Below are 20,388 nucleotides of genomic sequence, written 5' to 3'. Positions count from 1 at the left end.
ATGAACGGGGGAGGGGCAGAGAGAGAGAGGGAGACACAGAATCGGAAGCAGGCTCCAGGCTCTGAGCCATCAGCCCAGAGCCCGACGCGGGGCTCGAACTCATGGAGCGCGAGATCGTGACCCGAGCTGAAGTCGGACGCTCAACCGACTGAGCCACCCAGGCGCCCCATAAACCTCCGTTTTAAATGGGACACTACACTAGAAACTGGGGCAAAGATGTGTGAATGTCAGTCTCTGCATTCAAGAGGTTTACCATCTGGCTGGGAAGCCAAAACGTAGACAGGAGAGTAAATGGCCAGACCCAGTTTTCTATATTGACAGCTGCACCATATAGACCCTGCAGGTGTGAGTGTGTGGAGGGGAGATGGGGTGAAGGGGAGGTGTGGTCAGAGCAGCAGCAGGGGGTGTGGTCAGAGCAAACATGCGAGAGACCATGATGGTCCCAAGAAGGACGAGCAACGTTGTTGCCTGAGCTTGAGAAGGGACATTGAGAAAACAGGACCAGATTGGGGCAAGTGCTACTTGGCAAAGGAAGGGTGATGATGGTGACTATGCGCATTCACACTTGGGTGCAGCCACGCCCTCCCTAATTAATGTATTTTAAGCCATCCAATCAATGCGTTCCTCTACACAGTCTCTCACCCTGGTTCCCCTGGCACCACTCAAGTCCTGAGTTCTTCCTTCTCCCACTTCATGTCCCCAGAAGCCCCTCAGAACACACGCAGGTGGGCTAAAAACAGATTTCTGCAGTAAAGGGAAAAGAGAGGAGACTTGAATCCCAGCGTCCCTACTTGATGCTGTGAGATCTTGGGGAAGCAACTTCTCTGAACCCCGGTTTCCTTGGCTGAAAACTGGTGACCATGACAGAGCCATCATGAGGAGAAAAGGAGGCGATATGGAGCCCCCTGCGGAGGATCTGGGAGAGGGGGGTGCTCAGTCGGTGGGAGTTATGGCAAAGCTCTAATTAGAAAGAGGGAAACGTGACCGTTTTCAGTCTCTTTCCCACAAAACTCCTGCTCTCCAGAGACCCCTCAAGATAGGAGAGCTACCATGATGGCTAGCATTTCTTGCACGCAAACCCACAGTGCCAGGCACCGCTTCTGAGCACATTCACGGATCCTATGTCATCTGAGCCTCCTGATCCCCTCCTCCCCAGAGTGGGCTGATAATGGCTTCCAGAGACAAGTCCCAGTCCTGATTCCCTTATTCGGAAAAAGAGTCTTTGCAGATGTGATCAAGTTAAGGATTTTGAGATGAGGAGAAAGATGAGACACACATAGAGAAAGTGATAAGAAAAGGGAGGCAGAAGCCGGAGCCATGGCACCTTGGCACAACCAAGGATCGCCAGCAGCTCCTACCAGAAGCTGGAAAAGTCAGTAAATGGATTCTCTTTTAAGCCTCCAGAGGGAGTGTGTCCCTGCCAACATCTTTATTTCAGACTTCTGCCTCCAGAAGTAGGATAGAACACGTTTCTGTTGTTTTAAGCCACCTAGTTTGTGATAATTTGTTACGGCAGCCACAGGGAACTCGTATACCCCCAAAGCAAGTGCTATCATTATCCCCATTTTACTGATGAGCATGTTGAGGCAACGAGAGATTCAGATACTTACTCTGTTGGTGAAACAAGAACTGTAAGCTTGTCAGGTGATGCCAGAGCACACTTCCCCAGCCAGCCAGGCTGCCTTGGCATCTCTGTTAGACCACTGCTGGACTACACTTGACTAGGGAAACCCACCCTGGGACTCCTGGTCCCCCTGACCTGAGACAGGACATCTGTCACCCCACTGCGTGGCATAAAAACCTTTTATGATAATGCCTGGAACCTAGTGAGGGCGCAGTGACGGTTAGCAACTATATTGTCTGTGAGTTCTCTTAAATCCCACTAACCAGGACTTGGAACCCCCCCCCCCCCCGCCATCTGGAGGCGGGAAAAGGCAGAGGGGGACCAAGAGGGTGTTTGTGATGGATGGGAAGGAAACAGGGAGAAATGGGGTAAGGGAAGGTTGGCAGGGACTGCCTGCTGCCTTGCAATGTTTATGCTCCCCTCCTTCTGAGTAACAGAATCAAAGTCTGCTTTCACTCAGAAAGAAAAACACAAAACTAAAAGCCTGTATTTATGAGCCCCCTTTGTGGCTTTGGGTATCCAGTGAGATGTACATAGAACTGACTGTCTGGAGTTTCCATGAGAGCCCTTTAAAGGGCTAATAGGATAATGCAGCAGGAATTGTGCCCTCTTTACCTTTTCCCTTCCTCTCTTCCTTCCTGGAACATAGACATGAGGGCTGGAGTTCCAGCAGCCATACTGTGACCATGAACTACCTTAAGGAATCAAGTCACATGCTAAGGATCATGGGTTACCCAGATGGCTAACAGACGCATGAAAAAATGTTCGACATCACTCATCATCAGAGAAATACAAATCAAAACCGCAATGAGATACCACCTCACACCTGTCAGGATGACCAACATTAATAACTCAGGCAACAACAGATGCTGGCGAGGATGTGGAGAAAGAGGATCTCTTTTGCACTGCTGGTGGGAATGCAAACTGGTGCAGCCACTCTGGAAAACAGTATGGCGGTTCCTCAGAAAGTTGAAAATGGAACTACCCAATGATGCAGCAATTGCACTACTAGGTATTTATCCAAGGGATACGGGAGTGCTGTTTCGAAGGGGCACATGCATCCCAATGTTTATAGCAGCACTATCCACAATAGCCAAAGTATGGAAACAGCCCAAATGTCCATCGATGGATGAATGGATAAAGAAGATGTGGTATCTATATACAATGGAGTACTACTCGGCAATCAAAAAGAATGAAATCTTGCCATTTACAACAACGTGGATGGAACTAAAGTGTATTATGCTAAGCGAAATCGGTCAATCAGAGAGAGACAAATATCATATGGCTTCACTCACATGGAATTTAAGATACAAAACAGATGAACACAAGGGAAGCAAAAATAATATAAAAACAGGCAGGGGGCAAAACATAAGAGGCTCTTCAATATACAGAACCAACTGAGGGTTGCTGGAGGGGTTGTGGGTGGAGGGATGGGCTAAATGGGTGAGGGGCATTAAGGAGGACACTTGTTGGGATGAGCCCTGGGTGTTATATACAGACGATGAATCACTGAAATCTGCTCCTGAAATCATTATTGCACTATATGCTAACTAACTTGGATGGGGTTTGAGCAGTGGTCAGCCTCATTCATGGCCAAGGGTGGGTTCTGCCTGTGAGTTAGCACCCATGAAAACCCCCACGTTACTGGGAAGAAAAATCCTGCATGTGTGTTGGTTGCCTAATGAGGTCTTTGGTGAGAATTGCAGCTTTAAATAAGGTGACCCCACTCTGGTTCCATTAAAGACAAGGCTTTACCACCGAAGCACAGGTACACCTTAATTAAGCGCTTTATGAGCCCGAACAGGACGGGCACGAATGGATCAAATGCTGACACCATCCCCAGGCAAATCAAAGGAGCCCAGTGTCCCCATTAGGCCCAAAGGGGAACAGGGGAAATATATTCATCTGGATAAAATATTTCTAAATAGAATATAACTCTTAAATTTTGTGCTTTCTAGGAAATATTAGTGCCTACAGTCTCTGTTGTATTTCTGAACTCTATGATTAAGCAGAGGTACCAAGAAGGGAAATGAAATTGTACCATCTGACTTCTATGGAGTCTTGGAAAAAATGATGTCAGTGTATTCCCTATTTTATCCTTATGAATCAGGATTTATTGGGCTCTTGGCGCTGCCTAATTTTGGTTTCCAAGCTTTTTTCACATCACTGAAACTTTGGCACTCACCATTCTATCCCCCTAATTTTCCCCATCCTCGTAATCAAAGATCAAGCAACCCAATAACTAAATTGACAAAGGGGTTAGTTTTTGCTTTAATGATTCCAAAGGAATAGCCTTGTGTTCAGTCCTCTATAAATCACTGTCACCAGCGAAGCTCTGTGTGGGTGAGGGGCATTATTACATATACTCTAGGCCTTCCTCTGAGCCATCGTGGCACTTTTCTTTCAGCTGCAGAGGGGACCAGTGTACCTCAAACACCCACACAGCAATGCAGGGAGAAGAAAACGCTGTGTCCCAGGCTTAAGAAAGACACCAAGCTCCGTGAACGGTGAGGAAGGAAACAGATCAGAATAAGCCAGGGTTGCAGGGAAATATTTTTGCATAAAAAAGTGGAGATAGTTCTTAAAGAACAGGGGGAAAATAGATAGAGAAAGAAAAATATAGAATATTTCAAAATTTGTCACACATCCGCACTCTCAGACCTTCTCCAACTCTGATTCCTAGACTGAATGTATGCAAATCTTCTCTCTTTCACCATTGGGAAAATCTTTCTAGAACCAGTGAGCCAAGTAAGACGTTTCTCATTCGGTTTCAAAAATTATTTTTGATTCCTTACAATTACGCTTCTCAAGTGATTTTAGGGATTATAGTTCAACTACCTGGTTATACAAATTAGGGAAATTGATGTTCAGAGAGATGATGTGAGATGTTCAAGGTTTCACAGCAAGTTGGGGGCAGAGCAAGGACTAGAAGTGAGGTCTCCTGATTCCTATGTCAGAATCCTTCCACTCAAAGTGGGATCTAGACCCCGGGCTCTCCTGGACCCCTAAACATCAGGCATTTGTCTGGATCTGAATATCTTCAACAGCAGACTGTCCTCAGAAGTGCAGGAGGCTGAGTGAGAGGCATGGTCACAGTATCCAAGATGACTCCTTGCTTCTGGGGAAATGGCACAAAATAGAATACACGTACTGAACTCCCTATGTCCCACAATTGTGGCATCTTCACACGTGACACCTGTGGCAGCTGTGACACACGTGAATCATGACATGTGTCCTGTGTTCTCCAAGCAAGAGTCAGCAGCCCACTCCAAGTGTTCCCTCTCAGGGGCTTGCCCTGGGCCACCTGTCACACCAGTAGCCTGCTGGACACGATTGCTAATAAAAGCCGGTATACACTGTGTAACCCAGGCTCCCCCTTAAGCATCAGGAAGCCGCCCTGCACAAACACCACCCCTTTACCCATGAGAAGGAAATATCTGGGGACTTCGGCATGACGTCTAGAAAGCCAGCTGTGCCTGAAGGGCAAGAGTCCTCTCCTGGGGGGCCACAGCATTTGTTAAACCACCCCACTCTAAACTGATACCGAACCATGACTTAGCCATGCCTTATTGTTTTTCTTTTTCACCATAATTATTTTCAAACACTTTATGGTATGTTCTTCAAAGCACCATCTTCTGACTGAAATGATCAACAGAGTCCCTAACGTCTTCCCGCACTCCGCTTTAGTGGAAACAGCATTGCAGTATTCGGGTATTTAAAGTACTTTGGGTTTTTGAATGAACCCAGGTAACCGGTTTGGCCACAATATCTCTCTGGGAAGAGTAACCCATGGGACTAAACCTACCTTTGGTAAGAATTGGGACTTTCTAGAAAGTTCCTTCTGCTGGAATCCCCGGCTGCCATCAAAGCTGAGTTTAATTCAGCGGGAGAGGATTACCTTTACCAAGAAGCAGGTTGTATGGTAAAAAAAAAAAAAAAGTACGAGATCTGGAGCAATGTTGAGTTTGGTGCTGCCTTCACTCTGTAAACTCCAACAATACTTAACCTCGGAACCTCAGTTCTCAGTTTGTAAAATGGGAATAATAACATTTGCAAGCAATAATGAATTGAAAGTCTCTGGTGAGGGGCACCTGGGTGGCTCAGTTGGTTAAGGGTCCGTCTTCGTCTCAGGTCATGATCTCACAGTTTGAGAGTTCGAGCTCCGCATTGGGCTCTATGCTGCCAGCCCAGAGCCTGCTTCCGATTCTGTGTCTCCCTCTCTCTGCCCCTCCCCCACTAGTACTCTGTTTCTCTCTCTCTCTCAAAAATAAATTAAAAGAGAAGAAAGAAAGAAAGAAAGAAAGAAAGAAAGAAAGAAAGAAAGAAAGAAAGTCAGTCTCTGGTGAAATTCCACTGTCAGAATAAATGCTCACAAACAGTTCTGCTGACATTTTAGGAGAAAGATAGACTTCTAAGCTTTTTACTCAACCATGTGGAAAGGCAATCCAATATCACGTCATGCTTAAAGACTATATTCACTACGCTCCGTGCACACGTCTTGAACAGTCTCATGTTCAATAGCCGCTCACAATGACGATTTCCTATTGAGTTCTTTTTGAGGACAGCAGAGCTCTATTTTGGGAAAGGTTACTGGCAGTTAGGGTAACCTCTCGCTCCCACATCCATTTGTCACAGTAAACACTACCACAACCAATGGTCAGCAGATATGAGATTGAAGGAAGTCAAGAGCTCTGTGTGGCAACAGCCCCCTGGACATGAAGTTTCCTGGTTCAAGGCTTTAGGAAGATCCTTTCTCGGCAGCCTGGCTGGCATGAGTTTTACCCTTCTCTAACCAAACATGACTAGGCCACCTTTGTATTGTTAGAAAACCCGGAAGATGTGTGTCTAAGCCAACTGGCTCTTCGGTCTTTCCTCAAGGCAGGGGGACTTCTTGGGAGCCTTGTTGGGAGGTCTTTCCTCAAGCCTTAAAGACTTGTTGGGAGACCCCGTGGTATTCCTGAATGTTAGCGACTAACTTCATCCTTAGAAAGTAGAACTTGGATGTTGAGCGTACTGAGCTCTGCCTATCAGAAAGAAGCCAGTATGTCTGTATATCCAACAGTGGTTGCGAGAACATCTCATAAGATGTTCTAAGAACCACGAAGTTGAAAGTATGAATTGCAGCTTCTAAAGCCGGGAGCTAATTTCAGAGGGAGCTCCGGGGAACAAATAAGAGATATAAGACACTGGACCCTGAGAGAGAGAGGAAGGGCGAGGGCTATTTTCTGCAAAAAAATTAAAAATCAGAGAAATACAACACTCTGATACCATCTTACCCAGCTATGCCACAGGCCTGGGGACTAGAATATTTCTCTGAGGTGGCTGTAACAAACCTTTCACCAGTGAAAAAGCCATTTCTAAAAGCCTCAGGGAAACTCTTAAAATACCAGCCAAATCTATTGTAACTGCCCCTCTTTTAATAAGAGATTCTTTTTTTTTTTTCAACGTTGACTTATTTTTGGGACAGAGAGAGACAGAGCATGAACGGGGGAGGGGCAGAGAGAGAGGGAGACACAGAATCTGAAGCAGGCTCCAGGCTCTGAGCCGTCAGCACAGAGCCGACGCGGGGCTCGAACTCACGGACCACGAGATCATGACCTGAGCCGAAGTCGGCCGCTCAACCGACTGAGCCACCCAGGCGCCCCAGCCCCTCTTTTAAATGTTACAAAAGAAAAACAAAACAGAACTACCTATGGCATATTTTACTTATCTCCAGTCTTCATTCCAAAAATAAAAACTTAGAAAACACCGTGTTTTAACGGTAAAGAATTCGTAAAAGTTCTCAAATGCTCATCCCAAGGGTTGCTGTTAATTTTTTTTTTTTTTAACATCCTGAGCCCAGAACCCCCTGGAAGTCCCTAGTAGTGCTCAGCGAAAATGGTCCTTTTATAGAGTGAGCCATTATTGAAAACACCTGGTTGTGTAGCGAGTGCTTCACAGAGAAGGCTGTGAATAGACAGCTCAACAAATAGGTAGGGCTAAGAATGTCGACATTACATACCCTCCCTTGTGAGGGCCCTCCAGACCAACACAAAACCCCTTCACTTGGTTTAGATCAACCCCTCCCCATTACAACCACCCAAGGACTATAACCTCCATGCAGAGGCAAGAAAACAGCCAAACCTAGGAGTCTACGGGAACCCCAACTTTACTCACTTGTCTTCTGAAAAGCTTTCCCCAGTAATAACGTTCTTTCCTTGGGGCACATAGTTCCAGTATTCTTCCACAATCCCAATGTGGTATGTTCTGGTAACTGCACCAACCAGCCCAGACAGACCCAGGAATGTGAAGAGAAAGACGCAGTCAGCCTGCTGCTTCCGAGGCATTTGTGGATGTAACTCAGGCAAGCAGCCTGCACAGGAGGCAGCCCGGCCTGTCCCTCCCCCTCACTTGAAGCTAATTATAAATAAGGAATGAACGAGGCCCAGCTCCTCCCCCTTAGGTGGCTTGGGGTTGGGACAGAGACTGACAACTTGTGTAAGTAGCGCGAACAATGAGGGGAGTTCGATGATGACAAAACGTTTGCCTGCCATCCAAGAAATGTGTGCACGGCTGTGACATTAGTCATTCATCTTTGCCAGGAATGGGAATGCAACAAGTTGGGCTAATGGGTTTCCTCCCTTCTTCCTCGTTTTTTTCTCCACACCTATTATAGGAACATATTAAAATCTGGAAACTGGGCTGGCCTGAGTGGACCATCAGGAAAGTTCCTGAGCACTAAAGAAAGCTTCATCTCTGATGGGAGGGCAGAGGGAGTGATGTAATCCCCCTCCGCCATCTCCAACTTGTTTTATGAGGCTACATGAAACAATCAACTCACATCATAAAGTTTATAACAACATTGTAAAACCTCACTAATTCTCCATTTGGTCATGCACCATCTCCCCCAAATTCTCTCAAATCTTACCAGCAAAAACGAGAAGCTCAATTACTCAGTTCAGCCAAAATTTTAGAGGTCATCACCCTCAGTGAGCTGCCTTTGTAAGGATGAATGAAAATGCTGCAGGAGGAGTACCGTTCAGGCACATGAAGGTAAAATTCTGTAGCAGGTGTTTGAGTCAAAAAGGCGAAGGGAGTACTTACTCTTCTGTGTGCTCTAATCTGTGACCTAGAATCTTGACAGAGACCTTGTCCAACCCTGGAGGAGCGCCAATCTGATCGCCATGAAGAGTTGCTCTGGAGGCAGCAGCCATGGAATAAGAAGACAGCCTTCTGGCTTGGCTTTGAGATTGGCAGACCTGTGTTTCAATCCAGTCCCACCACATAGTGGCATTGAAGAATCACTCGCCCTCTCTAAGCCTGGATCTGTAAAACAGGGATGGAGGGACTGTTAAGGAGATTTAAAGGATGACAGAGCAGCAAATCTAGATGATCTTTGGTTTGATGATGAGCTTTTCAATACAACACCAGAGGCATAGTGCATGAAAGAAACAACTGCTGAGCTAGACTCAAAAAGTAAAAATTCCTGCTCCGTGAAAGTTGCTGCCAAGTGAATGAGAACAGAAACTGCAGACTAGGAAATATTTTGCCAAAAGACATCTGATAAAGGACGGTTATCCAACATATACAAAAACTTTTAAAAACTCAGCAACAAGAAAACAAACAACCTGATTTAAAAAATGGGTAAAAGGTCTCAAGAGACACCCCATCAGAGAAGATATACAGATGGAAAATAAGCATAGGAAAAGATGCTCCACATCACATGCTATCAGGGAAATGCAAATTAAAGCAACAATGAGATACCACTACGCAACTATTAGAATGGCCAAAATCTGGAACACTGACTACACCAAATGCTGCGTGTGAAGCAACAGGAACACTCATTCATTGCTGGTGGGAATGCAGAATGATACGGCCACTTGGGAAGACATTTTGGCACTTTCTTACAGAACTAAACATACGAATGGAACATTCTCCAGAATTGAGTACATGAATAGGCCACAAAACGAATCTCAAGAAACTCAAAAAGATTTTTTTAAAAAACCTAAATATACAGCACACATTAAATATCTTACAGGTTTATTTGTCAATTATACCTCAATAAAACAAACAAACAAAACCTCTTCCCATATGACACAGCAGTTATGCTCTTGGATATTTACCCAAAGGACTTGAAAACTTATGTCCATACAAAAACCTTCACATGAATGGTTACAACAGCTTTATTCATAATCGTCCAACCTTGGAAGCAACCAAGATGTCCTTCAGTAGGTTAGTAAGTAAATAAACTATGGCACATCCCAACACTGGAATATTATGCAGCATTAAAAGGAAACAAGCTAATATTCTATAAGAATATTATAAAATATAAGAATTATTATATTATATACTATATTATATATAATATTATAGAATATAAGAAAATATTCTATAAGATATTATACTGATAGATCCATGTCATTATACATTTGTCTAAACCCATAGAAAGCACAACACCCAGCGTGAACCCTAATGTAAACTATGGACTTTGGGTGATGTGTCAATGTGACTCATCAGTTATAACAACTGAACCATGATGGTGGGGGATGTGGATTATAGGGAAAGCTAAGCATGTGTGGGAAAGCTCTGTACCTTCTGCTCAACATTTCTGTGAACCTACAACCACTCTAAAAAAGACAATCTATGTTAAAAAATATATATATTTAAAAAGATGTCTGCAAAGTTCCTATCATGGCTCCAGCATAGAGTAGGTGTGCAATAAATGTTCAATTCGTTCTTCCCCATCCACACCCCCTTAAGAAAGACTCCCTCAGCCTCTGTGATGACAGAATGCCATCTCCAACCTTCTGCTTTCTTCCCAGGAGTCCCATCCACCATATCTCCCACAAGCCTCAAGTAAGAGAGTCCCTTTTCTTTAAATTATAGATACCTCAGAGATGTGCTGCAGCATGAGTTTTGAATTAACATCCATATTAGCTGATAAAATACATGTCTGAGTATTCTGTTTCATAACCAGCCTCTCAACATCTTGGCCATATTGATTTGTTTTTACGTCAAGACACTTACAGAGTAATTGCCATAGCACATTTCCCTTTAACTGAAATCTACTCTTCAATATGCATTTGGAAGCTTTGTGTGAGTTTGTCACTAATAGCTACTACAGAGGAAGGACTCACAGGGTGAATCTGAGCATGGCCTCAAGAGAAATAGGGCTTCAGGAGTTTTTGGAATCTGGATATGTCTTGGGCCAAAGAGCTTTGTGTTTATACCCTAGAGAAGCAGATTATTTTTCTTTCTTTCTTTCCTTCTTTCTTTCTTTCTTTCCTTCTTTCTTTCTTTCTTTCTTTCTTTCTTTCTTTCTTTCTTTTCTTTCTTTATTCCTTTTTCTTTCTTTCTTCTTTCTTTCTTTCTTTTTCTTTCTTTCTTTCTTTCTTTCTTTCTTTCTTTCTTTCTTTCCTTCCTTCCTTCCTTCTTTCTTTCTTTCTTTCTTTCTTTCTTTCTTTCTTCCTTTCCTTCTTTCTCTTTCTTTCTTTCTTTCTTTCTTTCTTTCTTTCTTTCTTTCTTTCTTTCTTTCTTTCTTTCCTTCGCATAAGTGGTAGAGGGAGAGAGAGAACCCCAAGCAGGCTCCATGCCCAGCACGGAGCCCAATGCAGGACTCGCTCTCACAACCCTGAGATCATAACCCAAGCTGAAATCAAGAGTCAGATGCTCAACCAACCGAGCCACTCAGGCACCCCAGAAGCAGATTATTTTAGGTCAAGCAGGCTTGATGTGGCATCAAAAAATTCATTAGGATATAGTCCACCGCAATTGGGGGGGGGGGGTGGGCAGAAGAAACAGAGGTATAAGTGGCACAGATCGAAAACACAAAAGAGTTAACTTTCCTACCTGGGACACTGAATGCATGTGATTGAGTCCCTGAGGAAGGCATCACCTAACTTCTGATTCACACCAAGGCTTGACAGAGGATACGAGAGACCCGAAGCCCCAGAGTTCCGGCAGCGGACCGGGGCATTCAATCTGTCTGGAGCTAAGAGTGTGGCTCCCAAGGGGCAAAAGAGACAGAGAAACAGTTTACTGAAAGCAGTGAAATCGCATCTGGAAAACACTCTGAAATTCTTCTTTACCCTGGGACAACGAAGATGCTCAGCAAGGAACTAAATTGCATAAGAGCTAGAAGAAAGGGAAGTAACCGGTGTAAGTGAATGCAGTGTTCCTATGACACTCATTTCTGAGAACCCGAAGTTAAATACAAGACGTGGTGGGCAGTGTCTGGCGTTTGATTAGGAAATCTGTGAGTGATAACACTGACATGTATTTTCAACTCCCTTGGACACAAATCATACATAAATAAAGCAGAGAAACCCAGTGTCTAGAGAGCATTGACTGTGTGAGATGACAGTCCATTATTTCCTCAATACACTCACCAGGTTTGAGATACGGCCAATTTGATGGCATGCATTGATAGAAGAGAAAGATAGTCTTGCATCAAATCAGATTTCTCTGAAACAGAGTACAGGATATTCCAACAACAAAACCGTTCATGGGAGAAACCAATTCAGAGAAATAGTATTCTAGCTAGCCTTGGCTGAGGTGTCATTTTAAATAGTAAAGGGTCAAAGACGAAGTTGGCTATCCCACTCTTTTTTTTTTCTATAAATATTTTTTCTATAAATTTCTATAAATACACCAGTTACAATATGACAATGGAAAATGTATTTTTTGTTAATATAGTTTATTGTCAAATTGGCTGACATACAATACCCAGTGCTCATTCCAACAAGTGCTCTCCTCAATGCCCATTTCCCCTCTCCCCCACCCTCCCATCCACCCTCAGTTTGTTTTCTGTATCTAAGAGCCTCATGGCTTGCCTCCCTCCCTCCCTCTCTGTTTGTAACTAGTTTTCCCCCTCCCCTTCCCCCATGGTCTTCTGTTAAGTTTCTCAAGATCCACATATGAGTGAAAACATGATATCTGTCCTTCTCTGGCTTTGTGTGTGTTTTGGGAACTACATTAAATATTCCTTAAGTGATTCTTGGTATCCTAAACTCGGATTGAAAATTCCCATCAGTCTTACTCCCCTGCCAGGTTGTGGCTCTCGGGTCTCATCAGGACCCTCAGTTCCTGGGCGGCACCTCATTATTTCTCACCTGGAATTCTATAGCTTCCTAACCATTCTCCCTGAGGCCAGAGTGACCTTCCTGAATGCAGATAGCAGCACATCCCCACCGCTTCAGAGTTTTCAGTTGCTCCTGTGGCCTTCAGGATAAGGCTGACAGCTTTGACTTGACTTTCAAGGCTGGTCCTGATCTGACTCCTGGGGACTGGGACCTCTCCTCAACACTTCGTCCATGCTCTGATGATGATCGTGATCGTGGCAACGAGTGCGCCCTTCATTTGTGCTTCTGTCAAGACTCTGTGGGTGCCTCTGCCATTGCACTTATCACACACATGGTAATCACCTGTTTGTTCGTCTGCCTTCCCACACAAATACTCAGTACGGGCTCCTTATGGGCAGGGACTGGGCCTTGCTCGTATTTGTGTTCCCTGTGTCTGCTGTTAAATGGTGAACCAATGCATGGGTGAATGAATGATTGGATGCTTACCGATATGTACCCCAGGTGTATTGTGCAGTGGTTTCCATACAAAGCCTTCTCCATGCACCATCTCATTTAATTATTAAAACAACCCTATTAAGGGTGCACCATTTTCATCCCTGTTTTCCAAATGAGGAAACTCTAAGGTTAGAAAGGTGAGGTGATTTGCTCAGTGCCCCACAGCTGGTGAACAGCAGAGTTTTGTGAGACTCCGAAGCCAGTATTCCTACCCAGTTCACTCAGACTGAGAACAGGAGGGGGGTGCCCCAGCGATCATGGTGGCCTGCTTCATACCGAGTGGGACCCGTTCTCTGTAAAGAAACATAAGCCCGACCTGTCCATTGGAAAAGGATCCCAAGATGCGCCTCCAGCCCCATCCATGCACCCCCGACAGCCCAGGTAAAGTCCTAATTTGTTACAGAACATTGAAAACACCCAGACATATACCATTCTGCTTCATTCCCCCGTCTTAGATCCAGACCCTCCAGCAACTCCATTTCTCACCCCCACTGAATTCTTTCTCATCCTCCAAACCCTCCTAAGCTCTTTGTCTCTGAAGCCTTCCTTGGTTGCTGCTGCAAGCACCACGCCTACCCTCCCAGGCCACAGCATAAGCCACTCCCTCCGATGTGCTTCCTCTGGACACGGGCGCGCATACAATATTCTAATAACACTGTTTATAATATTGTTTGCTTACGTGTTGGTCTTCCTTACTAGTCTCTAAACTCCTAGACAGCAATGTCCAACCAGCCCTTAATACCTCTCTCACACTACACATGAGGTATCAAGGAAAGAACCTGCAGCTCAGGGACTAGCTCCAGCCTCCACCTGCCCCCCTCCCCCCTGCCCAGGGTGCCCAGCCTCTGCATTCACTCTTCCAACAGTCTCACCCCGCCCATCCTTTCTGGACCATTGACTCACCTAGGCTGGGGTTTTGGCCTTCCCCCTCTCTTTGCTGCCTCCCTCCCACAGTGCTATCTTTCACTCATGCCTCTGCTCCAAGCTCTGAGGCCCGAAAGCCAGTCCTGCCTCAGCCTCATGCCCCGGTCTGCTGCTCAGGCCTCTTCTTGTCTGGATTGGGAGCTTTAAAAGGCATCTTGTTCATCTCTGCATCCTCAGTGGTCAGCACAGGCCAGTGGTTAGCAGTAGGCACTGAGGAGAAAACAGTATTAACAGCTGTTGTATTTCCAATATGGTAGGCAGTGTGCTCACTTACTGAGCAGTAAGATGTATCATACCATGATACTCCCTGAGGTAGATATTTGTGTCCTTGTATTTCAGATGGAGAAACCAAGGTTTGGTAAGGCGAATAACTTGTCCAAGGTCACATAAGTAGAAAATAGCAGACCCAGGATTCAAACCTTCCTCAGTCTGCCTGTTTCAGAAGTTTCCATTCCAGACAGCCAAACTCAATAGATGTTAGTGGGACTGCACTGCACTGAAAGTTAAGGCAAGGTCAGCAGACCATTTCAAGGAAAGAAACATTAGCAATATATGAGAAGTTCCTTCATATATAGACACCACCTAAGAATTTAAACAGAATTGGGTATAGAATGTACATAGACAATTAGTCCACAAAAGTCCAGTGATAACATCATTCATTCAACCATTTGAAAATATTTACTGAGCATCTACCTTGTTAACTGTTCTAGTCAACTAGCAATGAGACATGCAAGGTTGCTGCCCTCAACCAGTTTATACTCTAGTGAGGGAGACAGAATATAAAAAAGAAGTAAGTTTTAAAATACTAATTCAAAATATTAACTAAATATTGTGTTCAGTTCAGTGAGGTTCAAGTTCAATTCAGTACAAATAGTGTGGGGAGCATATCAGGACCGCACCCAGGATGTGTGAGGTGCTTGGGGAGGTGGCCTAGTAGCTTGTTCTTGAAGCATGTTTATATTTTATAGGGTGGAATAGAGCATATCGAAGTCCCATCCCTAGAAGCTGCACCCACTGCCATCATAAAAAACAAAACAACAACAACAATAAAAAACCCAACGTCAGATCTAAGAGACACTTTGGTTGAGTTCTGGGAGGAAAGTTAATGGGCCACATACCTGCCCAGTGGGAACTTCCACTTTCAGGGCCTCATTTGTTCCTCCACTAGGGAAGTACCAGATGATACCTCACTTCCCACAGGCCTGAGGCAAACCCCTGCTGTCAGAGAGTCAAGAGAGCCAGCCTTCAATCACAGACACAGTCAAAGGAAGAGCAGAGGAAATGGACTTCCCTTTGCTCTCTCCTCAGACTCCACTGTCTTCCCCTTTTTTCACACAAACCAACACAGACGGAGGAGATGATTCAATCCCCTAGTGCTTCTTTGATGTATGGATGGGTTCACACAGGGCTGCCCCTCGGGTGTGTGTGGCAGGGTAGGGAGGAAGTCAATATGAAGACCTGGAGTGTTAGCACCCTTCTGGAAGCCAATCTTACACAATCCCACAAAAGAAATGTCACATCTGCCAACAGGAGCAATCTGCCCACCAGGCCACATGGGATAACTGTGTAAAAGCAAATCCTAGAGCCCGTGGTGGCGTCTGGTCAACCCCATGCACAAGCTAGAGGGTTGGAGAGCACTCAAAGGGGTGATATGGGACCACAGACCGAAGTCTATGTAGGTTCCTGTCTGGGCTCAAGGTACCCTGTCCAGGTGGCACTGCTAGGCCCAGACAGTCTCAGACACCAGAGGGAAACCACCTTGGAGGAAGTCTCTCTAAAACAAGGAACTTCCTAAGGGCCAGGGCTCAGAGCAGGGATTCTGTTGCCAGGTCTAAGGAAATACTGGGTTCAGTTCTCCCTCAGCTCCAGGTGTGTGTGTGTGTGTGTGTGTGTGTGTGTGTGTCGGGGAGTGGAGTGGAACAATCTGGCCGTTGTGGTCTAGACTTAGGGTTTTTTCATAACATCTCAGTGACATTTCTAAGCCCTTTAAGGTAATTCATTCAAAGAGAAAACCAAGAGCAAAGAGCTGGTAGAGACCCACTCCCTGTCTCTTTCCATGTCAGGGATTATCCTTCACCATCTCTGTGACATCATGACTGTGCCCTGCTGTCCTCCATGCTCAGATCTCATGGCCAGCTCTGTTGTAAGTTAATCTCTAAATGTTCTTGAGACTGCCTGTGTGTGCACAATTCATAAACTAAGAAGACAATGGTCTGACAATTCGCTGAGTGGTCGGTAGCAGATTCCATTGCAACAAAAGTCTCAGGATTCTTTTGAGGGACCTAGAGTTTTTGTGTGTATCCAATACTCTCTTAAAATAGGTGGGTTCTCCCTGACCCTTGAGGCTCGTTTTATAATAATCTTGGTTGTGATGGTCTTGATTTATACCAGTGGAGAAAACACCAACTCCCTTAATCATTAGCGACCAAAGAAGTCTTAGAGACTTAGAATTCTCTTGTCTGAGGCCCGAGGGTTTCAGAGTGATATCTGTGTGAAGGCATTTGGCAAATCAAGATGCTATATAGGATTGATCGGTTGAAAGTCAATCCAGACTCTAGATTCCCCCATTTTTAGGAGATGGAAAAGCCCCTTTACCTTCACCCCCCCTTCTATTGTTCTTCCAGTAATGGTTCAGTAGGGCTGTCCTTAGTATACCCCTGGTGACCTGGCTCTATGGAATGCAGAGGAGCAGGGAAGGGCACTCAGAAAGGGGTTTATCGACTTTCCAACATGTTTTCTGAGAAGGTAGCAGACTGCTCATCTCAACACTTTTGAAAAACCCCACCTGAAGATTCCTCTTCAGGAAGCCCCAGTATATGGCATCAAAGATGCTGGTTAACTGTAGCAAATGTCTGGGTGTGGGTGGCTTCAGGAAGTGAATTCCTACTAGAAAGGAGGGCCCTGGCTCCAGGTGGGGCATACCTCACCTGAGACCTCCCTGGGACATAGATTCCCAGGAGAAATGTCTCTGACGATCAAAGCACCTAGTGATTCTGTAGAGAAGATCTTTATAGGTAATGCTTCAGCTCCCAAGTTGGGGCATGTAGGCACATGCAGCACGGATTCTGGACCATGGCCAAGACTCCCTGCTCTGGTCTCATCATTGATGCTCCAACTCCACCATCAGAGCTTCCCGATTTTGGCTTAAGACTAACACTGTAAACATGTAAATATATCTCATGATATTGGTCTCACTGGTTGAGGTTGCCTTCGATGAATGAGTTTATTAGATCCTTTCCCATGAATAGGTTTAGATTGGGAGGAAAAAGGGAGGGGGCACAAGGCACCTGGTCTTCCAGGAAGAGGTCCAGTAAATCAGAAGGAATCCAAGTGACCATCTGGTTCAGAAGTTGTAACCCACAGCCCACAGGCCACACCCAGCCTGTGTAGCTGGTCTAGATTAGTGCCTATTACAAATTCTGAACTTTATTTCATCTAAGTAGGATACGAGCCCTCCAGTTAATCATAGATCTAACCATTCCTCACCGTCTTGCATCTGTTTACTTCATCTGTTCAGGACACTTGGCCGGAAAATGTGTGTGTGTTTGTGACCCTTGAATTCTGGTACAAGTTTCCACCGAATGCAAAGTCCTTTCAACAACATCATGCAGTCTTTCTTTATTCAACTTTTCACATATTTATTCAAAATATGTGTACTGAGCACCTGCTACGGGCAGCCGTATAAATGTATAGAATTTTAGAGCATGAAGAGTCCTTGGAGATGTTCTAGTCTTACCACTTCATCTCACAGGTGGTGCAAGCCAGGCACAGAGAGCTGCATGACTCATGCAATGCCCCAAAGCTGCTCCAAGGCAGAGCTAAATTTAGTGAGAAGCTGAGTGGTCAGAAGGTAGATGTCTCTCTTGAGACCGCCAGGCACTTCGCTGAAACCCAACTACACTTCAGCTGTGATGCCTCCCTTAATGTGCTTAGTTCAGTGATTCTCAAAGTGTAGTCCAGGGGCCTCTGGGGTCCCTGAGATCCTTTCAGGGCATCTGTGAGGTCAAGACTATGTTTTTGTCGTTCTCATCCTATCAGGTATGTATGGAAGTTCTACGGAGGTGCATGATGTGTGATACAGCAACAGATTGAAGGCAGAAGCATATATGAGAATATCAATCTGTCTCTGAACAAGTTAGCCTAACTGTATAGCTATGCTTCTGTTCTTGCTAAGTATTTTGGGGCGAAATATATTTTTATTTAAAAATATGTTATTTAGGAGCACCTGGCTGGCTCAGTCAGTTAAGCCTCCAACTCTTGATTTCAGCTCTGGTCATGATCTCATGATTCATGAGATTGAGCCCTGCATCAGGCTCTGTGCTCTTAGCACAAAGCCTGCTTGAAATTCTCTCTCCCCTGCCCCTGCTTATGTGCATGTGCTGTTTCTCTCTCAAAATAAATAAACATTTAAAAAATATGTTATTTATGTTAACATTTAATAGGTATTATGTTAACATTTATTATTATTCATTTAAAATAAATTAACCGTTTTTAAATTTCTGTTTTAATTTCTAATGTGTAAAGATCAATAGATATAATCCACATAATGATAGCTTTTTTGGGTCTTTAATAATTTTTGAGAGTATAAAGAAGTCTTGAATTCAAAAGTTTGAGGACTGCTGACTTATTCTGATAAACCTAGCAAAGGAAAATTACAAAACTTGAATTTTTCCAACAGGCCTATGGTCACATAGAAGTTGTATAATTATTTTTTAAAAAGGAAAAAAAGTGAGTGGGATCCATTTTTGCTTCTTAGAAATGGAAAATGGTGTCTTGCCATGTGGTAGGCCCACGACTCCTTCAGTTCTGTCAAGGACTGATCTGACTTGAGCTGTTCCATCACCAGGGACTGGGAGGAATAACCTGTCCCTGTAGTTATTAAAGTATGAAATTAGGACTAGTGTTACCAGGATTTACATCTCAACCCCCAATCCTGCCCCTCCTGCTTCCATATTAGCTACAAGTCCCACCATCACTTAGGCACCTAGGCCAGAAACCTGGATTCCTCTTACACCCTCCTCTCACTTTCTGCCATACTCACCACTACCGTCTCCCTAAACAACTGTTACCTTTCCTCTTCACTTCAACAGCCACAGTTGAGACAGCTGTGATCTCATACTTGGAGATGGCTCATGTCTTCACTGGTCTCGGGGCTTTTCTTGTCCCCTCCATGGTGGCTCCACTCTGCCAGTTGTCTTTCGATTACATGAATCTGATCCTGATCCATCCAGTTCAACCTTCTTCAAGGCCCTTGGTAATCTGGTCCCTGAGGACAAACCAGCCTCACCACCTCATACACCTCCTGCTAACTTTACCCTCCACTGTGGAGAATTCTTTATATGTCTGCAAACCCACCATGTGCAGTGGGGCTTCAGGGCCCCCAAACTGGAATACACTTCCTTCCTGTTTGTCTACCTGACAAACTCCATATCTCATGTCTCAGCTCAAGAACTCCCTTGTTCTGGAGAAAACTCCAGCTCCTGGAAAGGCCCCATACAAAAATTATTCTATACTGTTTGTTAAATTCCCCTGCTTTATTAAGTATAGCACAATGAACTGAATTGATAATTGCCATCCTGCAGGGTCAGTGGTCTTTGCTCTGGACACCAGGCCTCGTTGTACACACTGCAGGGTAGAGACAGTGAGTCGGAATGAATGTTCGTTGACCTTAGGACTTGACTCAGAAGTTGGTTTTTCTCTTAATACGTCTAAAGCAACTTTTTTTTTTGTCTTTTGCTTATTTCTCCTTAAAGTGGAATCACAGAGGGGAGAACCAAGATGGCAGAGAAGTCAGGGAACCAGAATTAACATGGTCCCTGGAACACAGCAGTATTGAGATCAGAACCCTTGGAACTCCAGGAATCCAGGCTACAGAGTGAAAGAAACATCTCCACGAGTGTACGGAGACAGCTTGGTGGGACCTATGGCTTCCTTGATTCTCTGCCTGGTCTTTTTTCTCTGCCCCTGTCATTTCTGTCTTTCTATGGGGTAAGCCTTCTTCCACCCTCCCCCTTTTTCATTTTTTCCAGGGTTACTTCAATGAACAAATTAAAACACACCTGGTGGAAGGTCCAAACTGGAATCACAGGGTGAGATCAAGATGATTTATGTTTCTAAATGGGTGATGGGGATTCAAGAGTACACTTATCATGATGAGCACTGAGTAATGTATAGATTATTGAATCATCATATAATCTATACCTGAAACTAATATAACACTATTTGTTAACTATGCTAGAATTAAAAACTTAATTAAAAAATAGAAAAGATACCTTTAAAAAAAGA

General features: G+C 44.6%; 1 protein-coding gene across 1 annotated transcript in view; it reads right to left on the bottom strand.

Annotated features, from left to right (window-relative positions):
- Positions 1-7,987, bottom strand: part of HEPHL1 (hephaestin like 1) — an 83,949-nt gene extending 75,962 nt beyond the window's left edge. Inside the window, exon 1 of the mRNA XM_025928538.2 lies at positions 7,781-7,987. Coding sequence (XP_025784323.1) covers positions 7,781-7,950 — 170 coding nt within the window. The 5' untranslated portion in view covers positions 7,951-7,987. The remainder of the gene's footprint in view (positions 1-7,780) is intronic.
- Positions 7,988-20,388: the final 12,401 nt, after the last annotated feature.

This window comes from Puma concolor, chromosome D1 (assembly GCF_028749965.1).
Source record: "Puma concolor isolate L17-30 chromosome D1, mPumCon1.1.hap2, whole genome shotgun sequence".
Lineage (NCBI taxonomy): Eukaryota > Metazoa > Chordata > Mammalia > Carnivora > Felidae > Puma > Puma concolor.
The sequence above is the reverse complement of the archived record's forward strand: the minus strand, read 5'-3'. Positions and strand labels throughout refer to the sequence as shown.